At 41.2% G+C, this 23,144-nt stretch overlaps 1 protein-coding gene across 1 annotated transcript in view; it reads left to right on the plus strand.

The window, feature by feature from the left end:
- The window catches only part of LOC138674680 (A.superbus venom factor 1-like), a 217,499-nt gene that overhangs the window by 53,622 nt on the left and 140,733 nt on the right, over positions 1–23,144 (plus strand). Inside the window, exons 7-15 of the mRNA XM_069762495.1 lie at positions 343–425; positions 999–1,086; positions 1,656–1,758; positions 8,885–9,005; positions 9,960–10,075; positions 11,030–11,176; positions 11,647–11,853; positions 12,618–12,821; positions 22,528–22,689. Coding sequence (XP_069618596.1) covers positions 343–425; positions 999–1,086; positions 1,656–1,758; positions 8,885–9,005; positions 9,960–10,075; positions 11,030–11,176; positions 11,647–11,853; positions 12,618–12,821; positions 22,528–22,689 — 1,231 coding nt within the window. The remainder of the gene's footprint in view (positions 1–342; positions 426–998; positions 1,087–1,655; positions 1,759–8,884; positions 9,006–9,959; positions 10,076–11,029; positions 11,177–11,646; positions 11,854–12,617; positions 12,822–22,527; positions 22,690–23,144) is intronic.

The following is a 23,144-nucleotide window of genomic DNA, read 5'->3' on the forward strand; positions in this document are numbered from 1 at the left end:
CTAGAGATGAGTGGATCAATCCACACAGGATTGAATTTGGGTTGACTTTCCCGAAATGTGTGGTTCCATGCAAATTCAAACACTTTTAGATTCGATATGTGATTTTTGCCCCAAAAATTAGCTTGTCATCATTTTCCACGCCAAAGCATCAGAGAGCGTGCTAACTGGCTTTCCCATAGCAGATTAACATACCTTGTACATTGGAGGTCAGTCAGATATGGTGGTGGAAATTATTCACGAATAATTACGAATAATTATGGTGTTTTTGACACTTATGGTGTTTTTAATGATAATGATGTTGATGATGATGATAATGACTAGTTTATGCTTTTTAATTTACAGCTTGGGACTGTGGACCATTTCAGCAAAGTTTGAGGACACCTTGATACAGAATTACACCACACAATTTGAAGTAAAGGAATATGGTAAGAACAACACAAAGAACAAATCAAATCCAAAGCTTTTGTGTTATCTTCCCGCAATCTGATTCATGGGCTTGATACTCTATTTTCAACATTCACCTTTTGAAGAAAAGGTCACCCAAAAATAAGATGATCTCAGGGTGCTCCACTGCAGATTTTATCTGCTTGAAAACAAGTGTGACAATCCCTACTAGACTCACCAAAAAGAAATATGAATACCGCATAGTGTCCATCAAAATTAATTGGTTAGGCTGCTGGATCTTTATGAGAGGGTAAGTAGGGAGTGGTTCCATTCTCGCTAATTAATGTAACCACTGCCTATTTACCCTCCCAATAAAAGTGACCTCTATCAACTCAGAATTATTTCATTAGCTTATAAAAATAGAAACAAATTGAAGATTAGTGAAGTGAACACTTTTACCTTTGTCTCTGTAGAGTTTAGATTTTTATGTTGCTCTTGGACATTTTTGCGCTGAACATCACACCACATGGTTGGATGTGGTATTGCAAGACTGACCCTTTTAGCAAGGATTTAAAATTGCTCTAATTTCATATTCTATTTTAAATTTATTTTAGTTCTACCAAGCTTTGAAATAAAAATAAAACCATCCCAAAAATATTTCTACATTAAGGATGAAGAGCTAACAGTAAACATAGAGGCAAAGTGAGTATAAAAATTTGGTGAAATTGAATATTGTATCTCTTGCAAAGATATTTATGTGAAGTTTCTGTCCAAGCTATCTTTCACATATGTAGAGGCTTTAAAGGGGTTGTCCGGTCCAATTTGATAAGTCTGCAGGCTCATGAATCCCCCCCGCACACGCAATGTGTAAGGATTTGCTGGTTTCTGAGCTGGAACTGGAGCTTATGTATGAGTTATACATACTCCTGGCCAGTAGACGCGGCTTCTCTTCCATACACTTGCATGGAGCGAGGCCACGTGCTTTAGTTGGACAAGTCTCTAGATTGGGCGTAGCCTTGTTCAATGAAAGTGTATGACGCTAGGCCAGTCCCACAAGATGGGCCTTGGCTAAGAGTGTATTAACACATACATGCCCTCCGCTCCCGTCTCAGATACCGGGGAATTCCCACAGTTCACAGTGCTTGCGCTGGGTGGATTCATAAGTCTGCAGTCACACAGAATGACTGCAGACTTACTGATTTGGACCGGACAACCCCGTTAATAATGTATAAGGTCATAATTTAAAACATTGCTATGTTGCCTCTTATCAGATATCTCTATGGCAAACCTGTAAATGGAAAAGCCTTTGTGATCTTTGGAGTCAAAAGAGAAAAGGAGAAGAAAAGTCTGCCAGATACCTTAAGGAGTGTTTCGGTAATAATTTTTCTTCAAACAGTAACTAAAAAGTTATATAAATATATTGCTACTAGTTTTTAAAATGGTAATTTTAGAATATATTGCAAACAAATAATAATTTAAAGGGTTATTTGAGAAGACCAGGCATTTTTTTTTCTAGCATCGTCACCACTGTTAGGACTGGCGGAACGCACCAAATAATAATTAGAGGGGATATGAGGTGTGTTCGCATTCCAGGGTCCACCGTGCAGAAAGGACACCTGCTGCTCGGTAATGGCGGACTAGATGGCGGTATAATGTGAATACACATATGGGTTAGCTTCACCCGGTATGAAGGAAGCATAACCTGTTGCATCACAGGGCCGCGATACCGCACGGAGAGCACAAGTAAAGGGTCACAGAACTCTGTCCCAAGACACGGGGAAAGAGTTCCTCTAGATCTCTTACGCTCGACACCGTTACTGTAGTGTCAGGGAAAGAACTGAACTATTAATAATAATTACTCAAACAAGAGTGCACACAACGACGCTCTGGCAGACGCCACTAACCACCCTAACCAGGGTCAGGAAAGCGCACTAAGGGCACAGCGCCACACTGGCGGTCGCTGCTGAGAGACGCTGAATTGTGTGCTGGATGTGCAGAGTAGCACTGTATGGCGTTAGGTATCTTCCACCATTCGCGAGCAGGAAACAACACTAGGGATGGGAATGATTTGGAGCTTTCATCCATCGACAGGCATTCATCTACACAAACACAAGTAAATAGGTCTACACTAGCGCATGTCCGAGAGGCCATGCGAACCTTTTATAGCAGTAGCGCTCCGGGACCTTCCTGATGGTCCAATAGGAGCCACAACAGGACCTGAGCATGTGACCCCCGACCTCCAGTGGGAGGTCGTCCCGTGGGCATGCTCAGTATGGGAGAAGCAGGAGTTAGTCCCAGAAAGGCCTGCTTGCTGCTGATCAGTGCTGGCTACAAAGGCAGAGCCTGGAAAGTCAACAGTAACCATTTGCACAGTATCAGCTTGTGCCAGACGCTGGGACCAACGTCTCCGCTGAGAAGGTTCCACTGCAGCTCCAGGAGAATGGGAGACCGCAGTGGACATGGTTCGAGATTCCCCCTGTGCAGCGGCGGGAACTTGACACCTAACAACCACTCTTGACCCTGGACTTTGACAGATACTGCAACTTTCAGCGAATGATTAAAGTGTAGTACTATACACAGCCCAATGTCTTGGGTGGTTCAGTATCCAAAAAAAAGTTTTACTTTCCCCAAACTCATTAAAGAAGTTTAAGAGGAACTTTAATAGTTAAATTTTTTACTATTTTTATTAAACTGACAGCCTCCTCCAATTGACGATAATCCACTGGTTCTGGAACAGTTTTTCTTTTTGATTCTGTGCCCCTCCATTCCAAAGATACAGTGGGGAAAATAGATATTCGATATACTGATGATTGTGCATGTTTTCCTACTTACAAAGAATGGAGAGGTCTGTAAAACAGCCACACTTAGAACAACACAATGAATAAGAATAATAAAGAAACCCAAAACAAAAATGGACACAATGAGCTAAAATATAACAATTTTATTGAAAAAACCATATATATAAATTTAACAAATGTAGAGAATAAAAACCAAATAACAAGATGCAAAAATGAGATAAAAGAGGCGACACTAGTACCACACACGGCACAAATGATATATAAATAGAGCAAAAAGAATATTGTTGCAAACAAATATCTTGATACAAAAACTACCAATACCAAACAGGCTTCAGTAAAGACCATATACAATGCATAATGCAGATAGTGAAGGTCAAGCTGATAAGTTAAGTATGCAAATATATGGCAGAAAAAGTGATCAGTGTATGATATAAGTGCTCACATAATGCGTACTAATACAGGGCGATAAACACTATGAAATGCGGAGAGTAAATTAGGATAAAGTGCCTAGTGCAGATATATATATACACTGAGAAGTAACCAATACCATCAGTGGAGAGCTCAGTATATATTGAAAGTGACAAAGTGTACTATATGGCATAAATAAGCCAAGACCGAAGGTATGGGTAAAGATAAGTCATCTAGGGAGAATCCCATATAATTGAATAGGACCTAAGGTCAGCCACCAGAGTATATGAAAAATGAAAAATGCATACATAGAGTACCGACCTGTAGCCGTGTGCGGGAGAGGGAGCCCCGACGCGCGTTTCGCATATATTGCTTCCTCGGGGGGCTGGTGGCTGACCTTAGGTCCTATTCAATTATATGGGATTCTCCCTAGATGACTTATCTTTACCCATACCTTCGGTCTTGGCTTATTTATGCCATATAGTACACTTTGTCACTTTCAATATATACTGAGCTCTCCACTGATGGTATTGGTTACTTCTCAGTGTATATATATATATCTGCACTAGGCACTTTATCCTAATTTACTCTCAGCATTTCATAGTGTTCATCGCCCTGTATTAGTACGCATTATGTGAGCACTTATATCATACACTGATCACTTTTTCTGCCATATATTTGCATACTTAACTTATCAGCTTGACCTTCACTATCTGCATTATGCATTGTATATGGTCTTTACTGAAGGCTGTTTGGTATTGGTAGTTTTTGTATCAAGATATTTGTTTGCAACAATATTCTTTTTGCTCTATTTATATATCATTTGTGCCGTGTGTGGTACTAGTGTCGCCTCTTTTATCTCATTTTTGCATCTTGTTATTTGGTTTTTATTCTCTACATTTGTTAAATTTATATATATGGTTTTTTCAATAAAATTGTTATATTTTAGCTCATTGTGTCCATTTTTGTTTTGGGTTACTATATTTATTATGGCGGAGCTCTTTACCTCTGGTGCCCTGTTTATAGGTTTACAAGAATAATAAAGAGTTGGAAAAATGTCAAGTGGCTTTACCAAGTAAGAAGCAAATAATTACTTAGAGAAATTAAATATTATAAAGTTGAGTAGCGGTTTATACCAGATCTTTAAAACTGAAAATTCGCAGTCTGTTCCCCACCATTCTTATTACTCTTGTCTGAAAATGTACATTACATGAAGAAAAAAAAAATCCAAGAAATCCACTGAGGAATAAAATTGGTGCCACCATTATATCTATTGTTGACTGTCAAAGAAAGCAAAAAAAAAAGAAAAAGTAAATAAAAGGATACTAACTATTGTATTTAGAAACCTTGTAATCTTATCATCAGAGTCACTTGATTTTAGCATATCATCATTTTTGAAAGATGTATTTTCAAGTTATTAAATTGTTTAAATAGTTAGGCAACATGAAAATAAGTTTGCAATTTATTTACGTTTTTTATCTGCTGTCATTTCCTTGCAATGAGAGCTTTTATCTTTTATAGTGTACAGCTCTTTACCATGGAGCCCAGCATCCAAACCTTGGCTGAGTGTGCTCAGTAGTTACATTCCAGGAGAGAAGTTATCTTTTAACATCCCAGCCAGCTCTTTCCAGGTCATTGATTTCTATACAATAGTTAACTCCTTACCTCCTTCCCACTCTCTCTTATCTTCTAAAGAGATGCAGTTATAAATTGGCAGCTTTGTGTACAATCGAGAACAAGCCACTGATAGCAGTCACTGCAGAATATGTGCTGAGTTTTAAAGTTTTTCCTTATACTTATTGTGTTAATATTCACCAAAGCTGTCACTCAGTAAAGAGAGCCCACCCTACCAGAGACCGGGAAGTAAGGAAACTAAGGACAATACATTGCTCTAAACTGCACAAGAGACAACTTGAAAATATCCTCTTAATTCTTAAACTTTTCTTAGCTTAGCAAAAAACAAACAGCCTTCAGAGCAAGCAAAACAAAGGAAACCGTTTTCTGGACAAAGTCCTTTTTCGGCCAGTCCTGGTCACACAGGCTGGAGAGCATCCAGTACACTGGCTCAGTCTGTATATCCCACACGGGAGGAATTCTCTCTCCACAGACAGCCATGTGCCAAACAATGGACTCCATTTTAGCCTGTTAACCTCACCCTGAGGTGAGGTATGTGAGCGACCATCTCTTATCCTGGCCCAGATGCCCCAAACAATCCTTTTAGTGCTATATGGACTAGAGCAATACTCCAGGATTACATCACATATGACAGCCATCTCTGTGATACATATAGATGCTTCTCACAAAATTAGAATATCATGAAAAAGTTAATTTATTTAAGTTCTTCAACACAAAAAGTGAAACTCATATATTATATAGAGTCATTACACACAGTGTGATCTATTTCACGTGTTTATTTCTGTTACTGTTGATGATTATGGCTTACAGCCAATGAAAACCCAAAAGTCATCATCTCAGTAAATTAGAATACTTTACAACACCAGCTTAAAAAATCATTTTAAAATCTGAAATGTTGGCCTAAATGGACGAATTAGAACTAATGTTGTTGGAGCATAATTATGACATGGTGGGGATATCTGAAACATGGCTGGATGAGAGCCATGACTGGGCTGTTAACTTGCAGGGTTATAATCTGTTCAGAAATTACCGAATGGATAGGCGAGGGGGAGGGGTGTGTCTATATGTAAAATCGTCCTTAAAACCCATCCGGTGTGATAATATAGGTGAATCTAATGAAAATGTAGAGTCCCTGTGGGTGGAGATAAGGGGAGGGGGGAAATCATAAATTACTGATAAGGGTTTGTTATAAATCTCCAAAAATAATGGAAGCAAAGGAGAATATCCTCGTAAAGCAAATAGATGAACCTGCGACTCAAGGAGAAGTCATTATTATGGGGGACTTCAACTACCCTGAAATAGATTGGGGAACAGAAATCTGCAGGAGGAAACCAATATGGCTAAATAGAGCTGTAAGGGGCACAATAAGTGACAAAAAGAAAGCATTTAGATAATTAAAGGAAGTAGGTAGTGAGGAGGCATTAAATAAATACAGAAAATTAAATAAATTCTGTAAAAAGCAAATCAAGGCAGCAAAGATTGAGACAGAGAGACTCATTGCCAGAGAGAGTAAAAATAATCCCAAAATATTCTTTAACTACGTCAATAGTAAGAAACTAAAAAATGATAGTGTTGGCCCCCTTAAAAATTGTCTGTGTGAAATGGTGGATGAGGATGAGGAAAAAGCCAATATGCTAAATGACTTTTTTTCATCAGTATTTACACAAGAAAATCTCATGGCAGACAAAATGACTAGTGATACACCCCCGAGTACTGCAGGAACTAAGTACAGTCATTGATAGACCATTATTTTTAATCTTTAAAGACTCCGTAATAACAGGGTCGGTGCCACAGGACTGGCGTATAGCAAATGTGACAATATTCAAAAAGGGGACAAAAACTGAACTCGGAAATTATAGGCCAGTAAGCTTAACCTCTACTGTGGGTAAAATCCTGGAGGGCATTCTAAGGGATGCTATACTGGAGTATCTGAAGAGGAATAACCTCATGACCCAGTATCAGCACGGGTTTACTAGGGACCGTTCCTGTCAGACTAATCTGATTAATTTCCATGAAGAGGTAAGTTCTGGACCGGACCAAGGGAACCCAGTGGACGTAGAGTATATGGACTTTTCAAAAGCTTTTGATACGGTGCCACACAAAAGGTTGATACATAAAATGAGAATAATGGAGATAGGGGAATATATGTGTAAGTGGGTTAAGAGCTGGCTCAGGGATAGGAAACAAAGGGTGGTTATTAATGGAGCACACTCGGACTGGGTAGCGGTTAGCAGTGGGGTACCACAGGGGTCAGTATTGGGCCCTCTTCTTTTTAACATATTTATTAATGACCTTGTAGGGGCTTTCAGAGCAGAATTTCAATATTTGCAGATGACACTAAACTCTGCAGGGTAATTAATACAGAGGAGGACAATTTTATTTTACAGGATGATTTATGTAAACTAGAAGCTTGGGCTGATAAATGGCAAATGAGCTTTAATGGGGATAAATGTAAGGTCATGCACTTGGGTAGAAGTAATAAGATGTATAATTATGTGCTTAATTCTAAAACTCTGGGCAATACAGTCAATGAAAAAGACCTGGGTGTATGGGTGGATGACAAACTCATATTCAGTGGCCAGTGTCAGGCAGCTGCTACAAAGGCAAATAAAATAATGGGATGCATTAAAAGAGGCATAGATGCTCCGGAGGAGAACATAATTTTACCTCTATACAAGTCACTAGTTCGACCACACTTAGAATACTGTGCACAGTTCTGGTCTCCAGTGTATAAGAAAGACATAGCTGAACTGGAGCGGGTGCAGAGAAGAGCGACCAAGGTTATTAGAGGACTGGGGGGTCTGCAGTACCAAGATAGGTTATTACACTTGGAGCTATTTAGTTTGGAAAAACAAAGGCTAAGAGGTGATCTTATGTTAATGTATAAATATATGAGGGGACAGTACAAAGACCTTTCTGATGATCTTTTTAATCATAGACCTGAAACAGGGACAAGGGGGCATCCTCTACGTCTGGAGGAAAGAAGGTTTAAGCATAATAACAGACGCGGATTCTTTACTGTAAGAGCAGTGAGACTATGGAACTCTCTGCCGTATGATGTTGTAATGAGTGATTCATTACTTAAATTTAAGAGGGGACTGGATACCTTTCTGGAAAAGTATAATGTTACAGGGTATATATACTAGATTCCTTGATATGGCGTTGATCCAGGGAACTAGTCTGATTGCCGTATGTGGAGTCGGGAAGGAATTTTTCCCCAATGTGGAGCTTACTATTTGCCACATGGGGTTTTTTTGCCTTCCTCTGGATCAACATGTTAGGGCATGTTAGGTTAGGCTATGGGTTGAACTAGATGGACTTAAAGTCTTCCTTCAACCTTAATAACTATGTTACTATGTTACTGAAATGTATGTTCAGTAAATGCACTCAATACTTGGTCGGGGCTTCTTTTGCATCAATTACTGCATCAATGCAGTGGATAAGCCAGATAAGTACAATAACATAGCGACCATTGACCTGAATGGATTGATAATTGGAATCCCCCAGGAATTGGCTGTACTTTTTGCAATGGCTCTCAATAGAACATACTTATGGTCAAAAAGGGGATATGAAGGGGATGCCTTTATGAATGAACCTCTTTAGAAAATGAGAAATACTGTATACAAAGCTGACTTTTCGTGGTTTTATCTCTCGTCTAGATCAGCGATGGTGAGGGTTTTGCCATTTTAAAAAGACAAGATTTGGCAAACAATTTTCAAGATGAAAAAGACATGACACAATATAGTCTATATGTGTCAGTTACTGTCATTACCGATTCAGGTAAGAAAGACAAAAATGACTACCGTATATTCTTCTTTTTATCCAGACAAAATCCACTAAAAGGATTGACCTTGATATACACCGATGTGTCAAATCCTTTTAAGAAACTTCAAAATCTGCCATTGTGAGTGTCCTAATGACTTCCCTCTGAAATGTTCACATTAGGCCCACCTCACATGTACGTGTTTCAGGTACGAGTGACATCCGTTTTTTTCACGCATACCACACATTACCATTATAACCTAGGGTGATCTTCACATATCCATTTTTTTATGACAAGGGCCAATACAAGTCTAATAGTCAGTCAAAAACGCCATGTGAAGTTAAAGTAATACCAATATATAATATCATAACTAAGGAATACACACACAATCCTGCTTTGTAGTGCTAATATAAAAATGCTAAACATTGACCGATACAGTGCCAAAATAACAATACCACGTAGTGCTCAGGTAAAGCAATAAAGTTATCCAGCATCCATAAAAAGTGTCAAAAAGATTTAATGGAAATCCACATAGCCACCATCGGCCTCACTCGATAAAGGATTCTGTGTAGGCCAATGCAGGGTGATACTATGGGTTTCAATTAAAGCTTTTCTGCTCTTTTTATGGAAGCTGGTAAAATTTTTGTTTGTCCAAAAAATTTGGTCTAGATGGGGAATTTATTGGTTTTTGGTTTTGTCTAAACTTGTTTTGGTATGAAGTGCTCAAGTATTACTGCTCTACAGTTCCTAAAGAACACCACGAATGGTTTCATGATGTTAATTTAGGTGGAGCAGTAAGGTGCCTCTTTTTCAAAATTGAGCTCCGATTGGCGCATCATTGGCTATCTAGAACCATCTTAGTGCATTAGAGCATTCCCTCTCCATGAAAGCAAATCCTAACATTTCACGCTGGAAAGCTGTCCCTAATTATGATCTACTGTCTTATAAATATACAACTACATCTCTTACAGGCAGTGATTTGGTGGAATCCGAACTGGAAAATATTCATATTGTGACATCTCCATTTAAAATTCTCTATACAAAAACATCCAAGTATTTTAAGCCTGGAATGCCCTTCGATCTTATGGTAAATGCATAGATTAGATACATTAAATTGTATTATTAAATTGTGTTTTTATATATATTTTTTCAATCTAACACCCTCATCTGCCTATAGCAAAAAAAGTAGTTAAAAAAATGACATATAAAATTTGAAAGCATCAAGAGAAGTCCCTTTCAGTATAGTCAAAGAATTACAAAATATTAGACACGATGCCAATCAAACTTGGCTAAACTTTCTCAAATAATTTTACTTTGTTAGAATCCAATCATTTTGAGATTAGAATTGCGCAAATCCAGCAAAATTGGGTCTTGCAGTATGCTATTTTGCTGGCTTTAAAAGGGCCAATAAAGTGATGAAAATTTTTAAAAAATTTATGTTTCCCATTCCTCGACCCTTACTTTATCCATGCTCCGTTGTGGTGGTCCAGTATTTATTCAAAGGACACCAACTTTCTTCAAGTGTCCCGTCACATCTTCAGCAACTTTGTTGGCCACTAGGCTTCATAACATCATGATGACGTAGCCCGACACATGTTATAACATCACATGACGCCTACACCCTAAGCTTCAGGCTTTACGTGTCATCATCATGTGTCAAGCTGCAAATTCGCAAAGTCTTTTGAGTGACAGTTGGAGGCCCGAAGACTTGATGGTCCTTTGAATGAAGACTAAACCGGTATGACCAAGTCGTCAACTGCTCAGAGAAGTTAAGAGCGAATGGTGAGTATTATTATTTATTTATTTTTTTATCCCCTACGTTATTATATTCAGGGTTCTAGAAAGAATATAAATCATGAGATACATGCAAATAATCTTTCTGGTCAAATTAGAACAGATTACTGCATTTGTATTTTGGTAGATTATCAATTTAAATACAATGCTGAGGCTAGAAGAGCCCAGAAGATGGGCATTTAAAATCCCATTATTTATTTATTTATTTTTTTTAAAGAAGACTCATTTTTGTTTTTATCCATCCTAGGTGTTTGTAACTAATCCTGACGGTTCTCCAGCTCATCGTGTCCCAGTTGTAGCAGAACCAGGAAATGTGAAAGGAACGACTCAGGAAGATGGAACCGTTCGTCTGACCCTAAATACCCATTCAGACCAAAGCCTGCTGCAGATTACAGTAATAATCATAATTTTTCCATACGGAAGAAACTAATTAATTAATTAATGGAAAATAAGACTATTGGGGTGTAGCGTTGACTTGGTGATGTTTATTCAGGCTCTGTTCACATCTTTATGCCGACTTTCGGTCAAGATTTCCATCAATTTTGATGGCATATGGTGGAAGCACTATTGGATACATTATCAGATACACCATATGACTGATTTGGCACAATGTTATGATGATAGGGAACTTGCACGGTAACTAACAAGGACCAAATATGAATATTATTGCCTGATGAAGAGACCTGTGTAGTCTCGAAAGCTTGCAATTTGTTACCATCTTTTCAGTTAGCCATTAAAAGGTATCAACCACTGAGGACTCTCAATTCTAAATATTTTTCTATCTACTGGCTAACACGGTACCAAGATATATTTCTTTCCTGTATTATTGTTTGCTGAGACCTTTTTTTATTATTTTGCCTCTAGGTATCCACAACAGATTTAAAATTAATTAAGGACCAACAAGCTTCTGCTACTATGGTGGCCTCATCATACAAACCAATTGGTGGCAATTACTTACATCTCAGTGTCGCTGGAGGAGAAGTTAATTTAGGAGAAAATGTGGCTATCAATTTCATTATCCGGAACAATGACGCCTCTGTTCAAAACCAGATCAAGCAATACAACTATGTGGTACCTTATTTTAGTCCTTTGTCATTTGTTAGACCTTAAACTTATATACATTCTGTTCTTGTGTTCACATTGTACTTCAAAAGTTTCATTGGGAATCGTCAATGAAGTTGTTCTCTGATATGGACATTTACTTTTGGTTAGAACAGGACCCCAATAATTTTATGATGGCAGGGCGTCCTGCTTCTGGGACACACAGTGATCTGCTGTAAACTGTGGTAGAACAGGACATCCTCTGTGTAATTTCATTATTGTGCCACCTCACGGAAAGTTAAGAATTGCAAGCTAAATACTTAAATACACTATTCATATTATTTATGTAAACGTTCATGTCATGCCCTCCATAGAGACAGTTGATCTATCTAGCCAGTTTGGAAGTCATTATATAAAAAATTCTTATTTTTTTTATTGCTGACCTATCCTAATGATAGACCATCAATATCTGATCAGAGGAGGTGAATACTAACCCTTGCAGATCCACTGTTGCCAGCGTCGGCTAGAGGTTCTCCTATGATGCCAGAGCAACAGCAGCTCTGTAAAAACTATAATGGCTGCAGACGAGTACTGAAGGTCCTCTTCCTTTTTTAGGGATCTACAGAACTCTGCCATGGCCACCATAGAAATGACAGAGCTGCTGTATCGGTAGCATTCAAAAACTTCCGTCCTCCACGGGAAGCTGACTGGTTGAGATGCCGACTGATGCACCCCCACCAATCAGATATTGATGGCCTTTTCTCTGATATTACGGTAATCTTTTTATTCTTTAGATAATGAACAAAGGAAGAATAATGAAAGTGGGGACACAAAGAAGAGAGGCTGGCCAAACTCTTGTGACTATGTTACTACAAATAACAGAAGAATTTATCCCATCATTCCGCATTTTGGCATACTATACTGTGACAACTGGGGCAGGCTGGGAAATTGTGGCTGACTCTGTTTGGATTGATGTGGCAGATACCTGTATGGGGACGGTAAGAAAATTCTTTATCGTGTCTAATTGTATTCCTTTATGTTTTCCTATTTTAAAGTCTGGAGAGATGTTGTCACGGGGGTATTGGGTAGACTAAAACTGATTACCCGGGCCCCTGCGATATCCCTCAGACTAGGGAAAACCCTGTCTGTCCCTCTCCCAGAATTTACACTGATGGTGTGCTTGTCTGGGCCGCCAGGCCTGACCCTGACTCCTATTTCAGCCCTATGCTGAAACCTCCACCCGCCACCCAGTGATAAGACCACACACCAACCTACACCGAAAGTACAGACAGGGAAAACTAAAAACACACCACGCCGCAGACACACAGGAAAACACTATAATGTGCACAGGGCAAAAATAAACGCAAATATAGGAAGGAGAAATATGACAAAAGATAATACACCACCAGATACGATACTTCAACTCCTAGACCACCACTCCAGACCAAGATCACCAGGCACAAGACACAAGCTATAATCGGTGACGCCCAAAGACCAGAATGACTATTTAAAGGCCACAGGCGTGACCCAGCCTCCAACCAGATTACCAGCCAGATTAACCCTGGATAACCTGGATAAAATCTAGCCGGCGCCACTGAGCGTATAGTGGACAAATGTGGAATTACTGCTGTCTGTCGGACGCCCTAGTATGAACAGCGTCCGACATGACAGTACCCCACCTTCTACGAGGGACCCCAGGGCCCTCACGACTTATAGGACCTGGATTGTACAGATGGCGGCGGTGAAACATACTGACCAGCCGGTCCGCATGTATGTCCGAAGCTGGTACCCAATACCTCTCCTCTAGCCCATAACCACGCCAGTGTACCAGGTATTGTAATGTGCGGCGCACTATACGAGAGTCTACCACCTTGGAGACTTCAAACTCCAAATTTCCATCCACCAAGACTGGAGGTGGCATCGGCGTGGCGTCCACGGAACCCACCACCTTCTTTAACACTTTCTTGTGTATTTTATATACCATAGGAAGCTCCAATCGGTAGGCTTTATGTTTTTTGTGGACAATCACACCCAATCACCCACACTCAGGTCCGGACCTGGCACACGTCTACTGTCAGCCACTCGTTTGTACCTAGCACCCACGCTCAGTCAGCGCTGTTTCACTCTCCTCCAAACAGATGACAGTTTTGCTCCTAGCTGGTCCTCCTCAGAGTACAAAATTGAGGATGGTACCCGTAAACATAAAAGAACGGGGACTCCCCAGACGATTCCTGGCGGTGATTGTTAATGGCAAACTCAGCCAAAGGAAGGAACATCGACCATTCCTCCTGGTTGTCAGAAACAAAGCAGCGTAAGTACTGCTCCAAATTCTGGTTAATACGCTCGGTCTGACAATTTGACTGAGGATGAAACGCCAAAGAATGCAACAACTTGATCCCCAGCCGTGAGCAAAATGCTTTCCAAAACTTTGCCACAAACTGAGTACCCCTATCAGACACTATGTCAGACGTGACCCCGTGAAGTCTGACCACCTCCTGCACAAAAACCTGAGCCAGAGTTTTTGCTTTAGGCAACGAAGGTAAGGACACAAAGTGCGACATCTTTGAGAACTGATCAACAACCACCAAGATGACCGTGTTCCCAGCAGAGGAAGGTAGGTCTGTAATAAAATCCATGGAGATCTCTGTCCATGGCCTACTGTGTACCCCTAGAGGATGTAATGAGCCAGCAGGACGGGAGTGAGGCGTCTTAGCCCTAGCACAGGTGGTACATGCTGATACGTACGAGACCACGACCTGTCGGATTTTGGGCCAAAAAAACCAACGCGACACCAACTCCAAGGTACCCCTAACCCCTGGATGGCCAGCCAGAACAACATCATGATGCTAACCCAACACCTTTAGGCGAAGATGGAGCGATACCAATGATTTGTTAATGGGAAGCTCTGGTGGTACTTCCTCCTGAGCCTCGGCAATCTCCGCCTCAACCTCTGTCGTGAGAGCCGAGACCACTACACCCTTTTGGAGGATGGATACCGGATCTTCCCGAGGTTCTCCCCCCGGAAAACACCAGGATAAAGCATTTGCCTTAGTGTTCTTAGACGCCGGACGGTACATGACAGAAAAGTTGAAACGCGTGAAAAACAATGCCCAGCGAGCCTGCCTGGGGGACAGACGCTTGGCTGACTCTAAATAAAGCAGATTTTTATGGTCGGTGATAACTGTAACCTGGTGGACCGCCCCCTCCATGAAGCGTCACCATTCCTCAAAAGCCAACTTGATAGCCAACAACTCCCTGTTGCCGATATCGTAATTACGTTCGGCGGACGACAGATTCTTGGAAAATTAGGCGCATGGACGCAACTCGCCCAAGGATGAGCCTTGTGACAGCACCGCCCCCACTCCAACCTCAGACGCATCGACCTCCATGGTAAATGGTTTTGATACATCCAGATGCACCAGAATGGGGGCCGAAGCAAAACTGTTCTTCAGAAATTCGAATGCGTGCACAGCAGCCTCCGGCCAGGCTGAGAAATTGGTACCCTTTTTTGTCATGTCAGTAAGCGGTTTAGAAATGGTAGAAAAATCTTTGATAAATTTTCTATAATAATTAGAAAATCCAAGAAACCGCTGGAGTGCTTTTAGGTTATCTGGTCGTTCCCAATGCAGCACTGCTTGCACCTTAGCGGCGTCCATTTTAAACCCTGAAGCAGACACAATATAACCCAAGAAAGGCAACTCCTGAACCGAAAAAACACATTTCTCAAGTTTTGCATAGAGCTTATTTTCTCTGAGTAGCTGTAACACCTGCCTCACATGCTCTAAATGAGTATCACGGTCGCATGAATAAATGAGAATGTCATCTAGGTACACAATAACGAATTTCCCGAGTACATGCGAGAACACATCATTTATGAAATGTTGGAATACAGAAGGCACGTTTGTCAACCCAGCAGTGACTCAGGAATGCTGGAAGTCACAGCAGACATACATGTGGCCAGGCAATTCTCCTGGCAAAATCCGCTCCACTGAATTATATCCTGAGTTTTCCAGTCAATCACCGGGTTGTGCATAGACAACCATGGAAAACACAGAATCATTTGTGCGGGAAGATTACTGAGCACCCTACATGTAACTTGCTCAAAATGTAGGACCCCAATGTGGAGTTTAACCTCAGCCACAAACTCAGTAATCTCCCCCTGTGGGAGTGGAGTAGCATTGATGGTGACCACCCGGATAGGATGAGGCAGTTTATCGACCGTGAACCCGGCCGTGCGCACAAACTCCGTATCAATGAGATTAGTGGCCGACCCACTATCCACAAAAACAGTGATTGGCAGCTCTCTGCCAGCGACCGTAACTCTGGCAGGGAGCATACATTGAGAGACCCCCATGGAGGATATGCATAAGCTCAGATTGGCCTCCTCCACACCCTCTGAGCTTAGAAGTTTTCCGTGCTTTTCTTAGAAAACAGAGGACAAGCATTTACATAATGCCCTTTTTTTTACCACAGCAAAAACAGGCTCCCTGCTTCCTGAGTGAGGAGGCAAGATGATGTGACACCTCTGCGATTTGCATAGGCTCCGTGGGCTCACCTGCAGCAACCACACGCGCACCTACGCCCTCCCCCATAGGCGGCATCTCTTGCGCCCCATGACGCAAACGGTGATCAATGCGTATAACAAGACTCATGGCAGACTCTAGAGAAGCAGGAGTCTCATACATAAGGAGGGCCTGTTTAACCCTTCTCGAAACCCCATGTACAAATTGACTCCGCAGCGCGGGATCATTCCATTGTGTGTCCACCGCCCAACGGCAAAATTCAGAACAGTAATCCTCTGCCATTCGCTCTCCCTGGCGGAGAGCGCGTATTTTAGACTCTGCTAGAGCAAGTCTGTCAGGATCATCACATATGAGTCCAAGAGCAGAAAAAAAAATCTCCACTGAGTTAAATGCAGCTGAATCAGATGGTAATGAAAACGCCCATGCTTGGGGGTCTACGTTCAGTAATGACAATACCAGGCCTATACGCTGAGCCTCATTACCTGAGGAAACCGGGCGCATACGAAAATATAATTTGCAAGCTTCACGAAAAACAACAAATTTACTGCGTTCCCCGGTAATCCTCTCAGGCAAAGGGATCTTTGGCTCTGCAACTCTACCTGCAGTTTCAGCTTGCACATTAGATACTACAAGACCTTGTTGCTGAACTGCCCCCTTCAATTCAGTGACCTGTAAGGACAGCGCCTCCAACTGTTGGGTTATGGAAGTCATGGGATCCATGGCATCCGAAATTTATTTAGGCCGATAATAATGTCACAGGGCTATTGGGTAGACTAAAGCTGATTACCCGGGCCCCTGCGATATCCCTCAGACCAGGGGAAACCCTGTCTGTCCCTCTCCCAGAATTTACACTGATGGTGTGCTTGTCTGGGCAGCCAGGCCTGACCCTGACTCCTGTTTCAGCCCTATGATGAAACCTCCACCCGCCACCCAGTGATAAGACCACACACCAACCTACACCGAAAGTACAGACAGGGAAAACTAAAAATGCACCACGCTGCAGACACACAGGAAAACACTATAATGTGCACAGGGCAAAAATAAACGCAAATATAGGAAGGAGAAATATGACAAAGGATAATACACCACCAGATACGATACTTCAACTCCTAGACCACCACTCGAGACCGAGATCACCAGGCACAAGACACAAGCTATAATCGGCGACGCCTAAAGACCAGAAGGACTATTTAAAGGCCACGGGCGTGACCCAGCCTCCAACCAGATTACCAGCCAGATTAACCCTGGATAACCTGGATAAAATCTATCTGGCGCCACTGAGCGTATAGTGGACAAATGTGGAATTACCGCTGTCTGTCGGACGCCCTACCGGGAACAGCGTCTGAAATGACAGATGTAGAAATGTTCAAGTCTTTTGTAAATTTAGCTATTGCAATCAATTTTTTTGTTCAATCGAAGGCAATGGTTGGTAAGTAGCAATGCAACAGGCTGAATTTATATATTTTTTGGCCACATTGAAAATGCTGGATAAGCCAATTACTGATTAAGTAATCACCTCCCTCTGTCAGTGATTGGCTGAAAGGGTATTTACGACCACTTCTGGGCTATTGAGGATGTAACCAAGAAGCACAAACCAGAGGAGACAGGGAAAGCGCCAAAAGGGGACTTGCGAAGGATTTTCCAACACAAAATAATAGAGGATCATTTTAAACATGAAATGCTTGAAAAATATTCCACCACAGAATAATAATTTTTTTTGAGTTACAGTATTTTTTCTTTTAATTTTTACCCCTTCCGTCCCCTCCACTAATCTTCCCAATATTTTTTGGGGCCTTGTAATATTCACATACGAACTTCCTCCTACTACCTTTGCATCTGTCAATGCCGCACTTTTATTGCAGATAATGCTCGACAATAGAAAAGCAGTTTTGATAAGTGATTTCTGGGAATTTTCCTACTGCCCAGAGGGAAAGCATGTGGATTAATAACTTAGAGTTTTTCACCTATTTAGCTCCTTGGTGCGAGCAGGGCCGGTTTTAGGCAAAGTGGGGCCCTAGGAAAAATTTTAAAATGGGGCCCCAAACGCTGACATATTGCACATCATACAGAAGCATTTCTGTTGTATCTACATGTGCTGAGTTCAGGCCGCAAAACGAGTGTGATTGACAATTTTGAAGTCATTCCACACTTGTTTCCCGGCCTCTTTACACCAACTGAGAACTAATGATGGGAACAGAACAATCACTGTTAGATCAATCTGTCTCCGTACAGTATCATGTTATCAGCAGCACATCTACATTTTACATCGGCGATGTGCTGCTGAGAAAAATGATTTCTCTTCCGCCATAAACAATCCAATCACGCAATGAATATGCAGCATCTTGTTTGTTTAGTATAATACACCCCATAGTCCTCCACATAGTATAATGTGCACCACAGTCCTCCATATTGTAAAATGCACATCCCATAGTCCTACATATAATATACTGTGCCCCATAGTCCTCCATAGAGTTTAATACACTCCCCATGGTCCTCCATGCAGTATAATACACTTCGCTATACTCCTCCATATATTAAAATACACTGGTCAGTTCTCCATATAGTATAATACACTCCTCATAGTCTTCGATATACTAAAATACACTCCTCAGTCCTTAACATAGTATAATGCACTCCTTATAGTCCTCCATATATTAAAATACACTGCTCAATCTTCCATATAGTGTAATACGCTCCTCATAGTGCTCCATATAGTATAATACACTCCTCATAGTCCTCCATATTGTAAACTACACTCAGTCCTCCATATAGTATTATACACTCCTCAGTCCTCCATATAGTATAATACACTCCTCAATTCCTCCATATAGTATAATACACTCCTCAATCCTCCATCTAGAATAATACGCTCCTCAGTTCTCCATATAGTATAATACACTCCTCATAGTCCTCCACATATTAAAATACACTGCATAGTCCTCCATATAGTATAATACACTCCTCAGTCCTCCATATTATACACTCCTCATAGTGCTCCATATAGTATAATGCACCGCCATAGTCATCCATGTAGTACAATTCACTTCCCACAGTATAATGCACCCCATAGTTCTTCATATAATATAATGTATTCCTCATAGTCCTCGACACAGTATAATGCAGCCCACATATATTATAATGCTGCCACCCCACAGAGTATAATGCAGCCACCCCACAGAATATAATATAGCCCCCTGAGTATAATGCAGCCCTGCCATACAATATAATGTAACCCCACATATAATATAATGTAGCCCCCTCATATAGTGCAATGCAGCCCCTCCATAAAATATATGGTAGCCCCCTTATAGAGTATAATGCAGCACCCCATAGAATATAATGCAGCCCCCATAGAATATAATGTAGCCCTCCATAGAATACAATGTAACCCCCCTCATATAGTATAATGCAGCCCCCATATAATATAATGTAGCCCCCTCATAGACTGTAATGAAGCCCCCCATACATTATAATCTAGCCCCCATAGAATATAATGAAGCCCCCATAAAATACAATGTAGCCCCCTCATAGAGTAAGATGCAATCACTCCTCATAGAATATAATAAATTTAATGCATAGAATATAATGTAGCCCCCATAGAATATAATACAGCCCACCTCCCCATAGAATATAATGTAGCCCCATCAAAGAGTACGATGCAATCCTCCCTCATAGAATATAATACAGCCACCCATAAGTTATCATGTAGCCCGAGAAATTATAATGCAGCCCCCCCATAAATTATAATGTACCCCCCGAGAGAATATAATACAGCCAACCTCCCATAGAATATAATACAGCCCCCCATAGAATATAAGGTAGCCCCCCGGAAAATATAATACAACCTCCCATAGAATATAATGTAGCCTCCAGAGAATATAATACAGCCAACCTCCCCATAGAATATAATACAGCCACCCATAGAATTTAATGTAGCCCCCCAGAGAATATAATACAGCCCACCTCCCCATAGAATATAATGTAGCCCCGACAAAGAGTATGATGCAATCCTTCACCATAGAATATAATACAGCCCCCCATAAAATATAATGTAACCCCCATAAAATATAATACAGCCCTCCCCATAGAATATAATACAGCCTCCCATAGAGTCTAATAGAGTCCTCCCCATAGAATATAATACTGCCCTACCCCATAGAATATAATGTAGCCCTCCCCAATAGAATATAATGTAACCTCCCATAGAATATAATACAAACCTCCCCCATAAAATATAATGTAACCCCCATAGAACATAATACAGCCCTCCCCCATAGAATATAATACAGCCCTCCCCCATAGAATATAATACAGCCCTCTCCATAGAATCTAATACAGCCCTCCCCATAAAATATAATAAAGCCCTTCTCCATAGAATCTAATGCAGAGCCCCATAGAATCTAATAAAGCCCTCCCCAATAGAATTTTACACAGCCCTCCCCCATAGAATCTAATGCATCCCTCCCCCATAGAAAATAATACTGCCCTCCCCCATAGAATATAATACTGCCCTCCCATAGAATCTAATACAGCCCTCCCCCATAGAATATAATACAGCCCTCCCCCATATAATCTAATACAGCCCCCCATAGAATCTAATATAGCCCTCCCCCATAGAATATACAGTAATACAGCCCTCCCCCATAGAATATAATGTAACCCCCATAGAATATAATACAGCCCTACCACATAGAATATAATGTAACCCCCATAGAATATAATGCAGCCTCCCCCCATAGAATATAATACTACCCTCCCCCATAGAATATAATACAGCCCCCAATACAGCTCACCTCCCCATAGAAAATAATGTACCCCCATAGAACATAATACAGCCTGCCCAAGAATGGCCCCTCAGTCTAGTACTCACTCATTGATAGATTAAAAAAAACCCACAATCCTCACCTCTCCTCGGGCCAGCACTGCTTCAGGCTTGGCTCCGGTCTCAGCGGCTGCAGTCTGCCCAGCAAACAGAAGGTACGCGATGATATGTCGTCATCGCACACCTGCAGTGTCAGAGGCAGAGGGGAATGATGGGAGAGGGAGCATCAGCTCACGCTCTCTCCTCCATCATTGCTTTGAACAATATATAGTTATAGTTCAATGCGGTGGCGGGGAGGGCAGTCAGCGCTGGCGGGGGGTAGTCGGTGCTAGCCGGGGGGGAGTCGGTGCTGGCGGCTTGCAACTGGCTGGGGGAAACTGGTGGATCGTGGGCTGTAGGCAGCTGCCTGGTCTTCCTACCGCTAATGTCGGCACTGGGTGCGAACCTTGTGTGGAGCAACACTTTATATTTAAACACCCAGCAGCTACTAATAATTGCCAGTTATCGTTTGTGAACACTCTGGTCTATTGCATTGATTAGCCCTTGTATCCTGAATCTTCTGGTGTTTAGTAATCTCACCTTGGCTCAATTTTCTTTGTATCCAACTCTCACAATTGTGTCCCTGACTTTAACCTTCTGGTGATGACCAACCTTCACGACTTTGTTTCTGCAAGCTCACTCCTTCAGCCAGCAGACACATGGATGTAACCCAGGGGGCCCTGTATAAGTCCAGATTCTTGTGTTGGCAGTTAAAGATTGAAGACTGACATTAAAGAATGAATGTTTAGACCATGGTTCCACTGTGACCTGCCAATCAGAGTAGCTTGTGCAAAGCCTCTACGTGAAAGCCCAATTAATATCTGCCAGGTTACTGCCTAGAGTGTACCTTTACAGGCTCCTTTATTGTCCTTTCTTTTTTATTCTATTACTTTTTTTTCCCTTCATTTTCCCTTTCCTTTTGACATTAACCCTGCTGACGAAGACATTTGACTTCTGACTTCTATCTCACAAGTTGGTGACTACTGGAGCAAAACCATCACAAAACTTATAGCAATAAATAATATGTTCATCACAATATGATCTATGTAAATGAGACCACATGCCTCTTTTTTTTATCTATTATACCAAGCTATGGAAGTGACAGACAAAGATTCACTTAGAGAACAAGGCTGGGGCCTTCCCATGAAGTCAGAAGCATTGCCCGGTCAATGAAATATAACTTGTTCAAAGCTTCTTCTACTTGCGCAGCTTCTAGGGCACATGTAGAAAAACTCTTTCAACTACTTACCTGGATTGCAGGGTTCAGGTTAGAACTAGGAAATTGATTACAATATTTTAATATTTTATTGTTTCATATAGCTGGTGGTAACAGGACACAAAGATGAAGACAATGCTATACAGCAACCTGAAGGTTCCATGACACTAAAACTACAAGCAGACCATAATGCTGCTGTCGGACTCGTAGCTGTGGATAAAGGTGTCTATGTGATCAATAACAAACTGAAAATCTCCCAGAAAAAGGTGAAAAGTAGAGACGGAAAGTAATAAAAATATCATATACAGTACAGACCAAAAGTTTGGACACACCTTCTCATTTAAAGATTTTTCTGTATTTTCATGACTATGAAAATTGTAAGTTCACACTGAAGGCATCAAAACTATGAATTAACACATGTGGAATTATATACTTAACAAAAAAGTGTGAAACAACTGAAATTATGTCTTATATTCTAGGTTCTTCAAAGTAGCCACCTTTTGCTTTGATGACAGCTTTGCACACTCTTGGCATTCTCTTGATGAGCTTCAAGAGGTAGTCACCGGGAATGGTCTTCCAACAATCTTGAAGGAGTTCCCAGAGATGCTTAGCACTTGTTGGCCCTTTTGCCTTCACTCTGCGGTCCAGCTCACCCCAAACTATCTCGATTGGGTTCAGGTCTGGTGACTGTGGAGGCCAGGTCATCTGGCGTAGCACCCCA

The sequence above is a fragment of the Ranitomeya imitator genome, chromosome 4 (genome assembly GCF_032444005.1).
Source record: "Ranitomeya imitator isolate aRanImi1 chromosome 4, aRanImi1.pri, whole genome shotgun sequence".
In the NCBI taxonomy this organism is placed as follows: domain Eukaryota; kingdom Metazoa; phylum Chordata; class Amphibia; order Anura; family Dendrobatidae; genus Ranitomeya; species Ranitomeya imitator.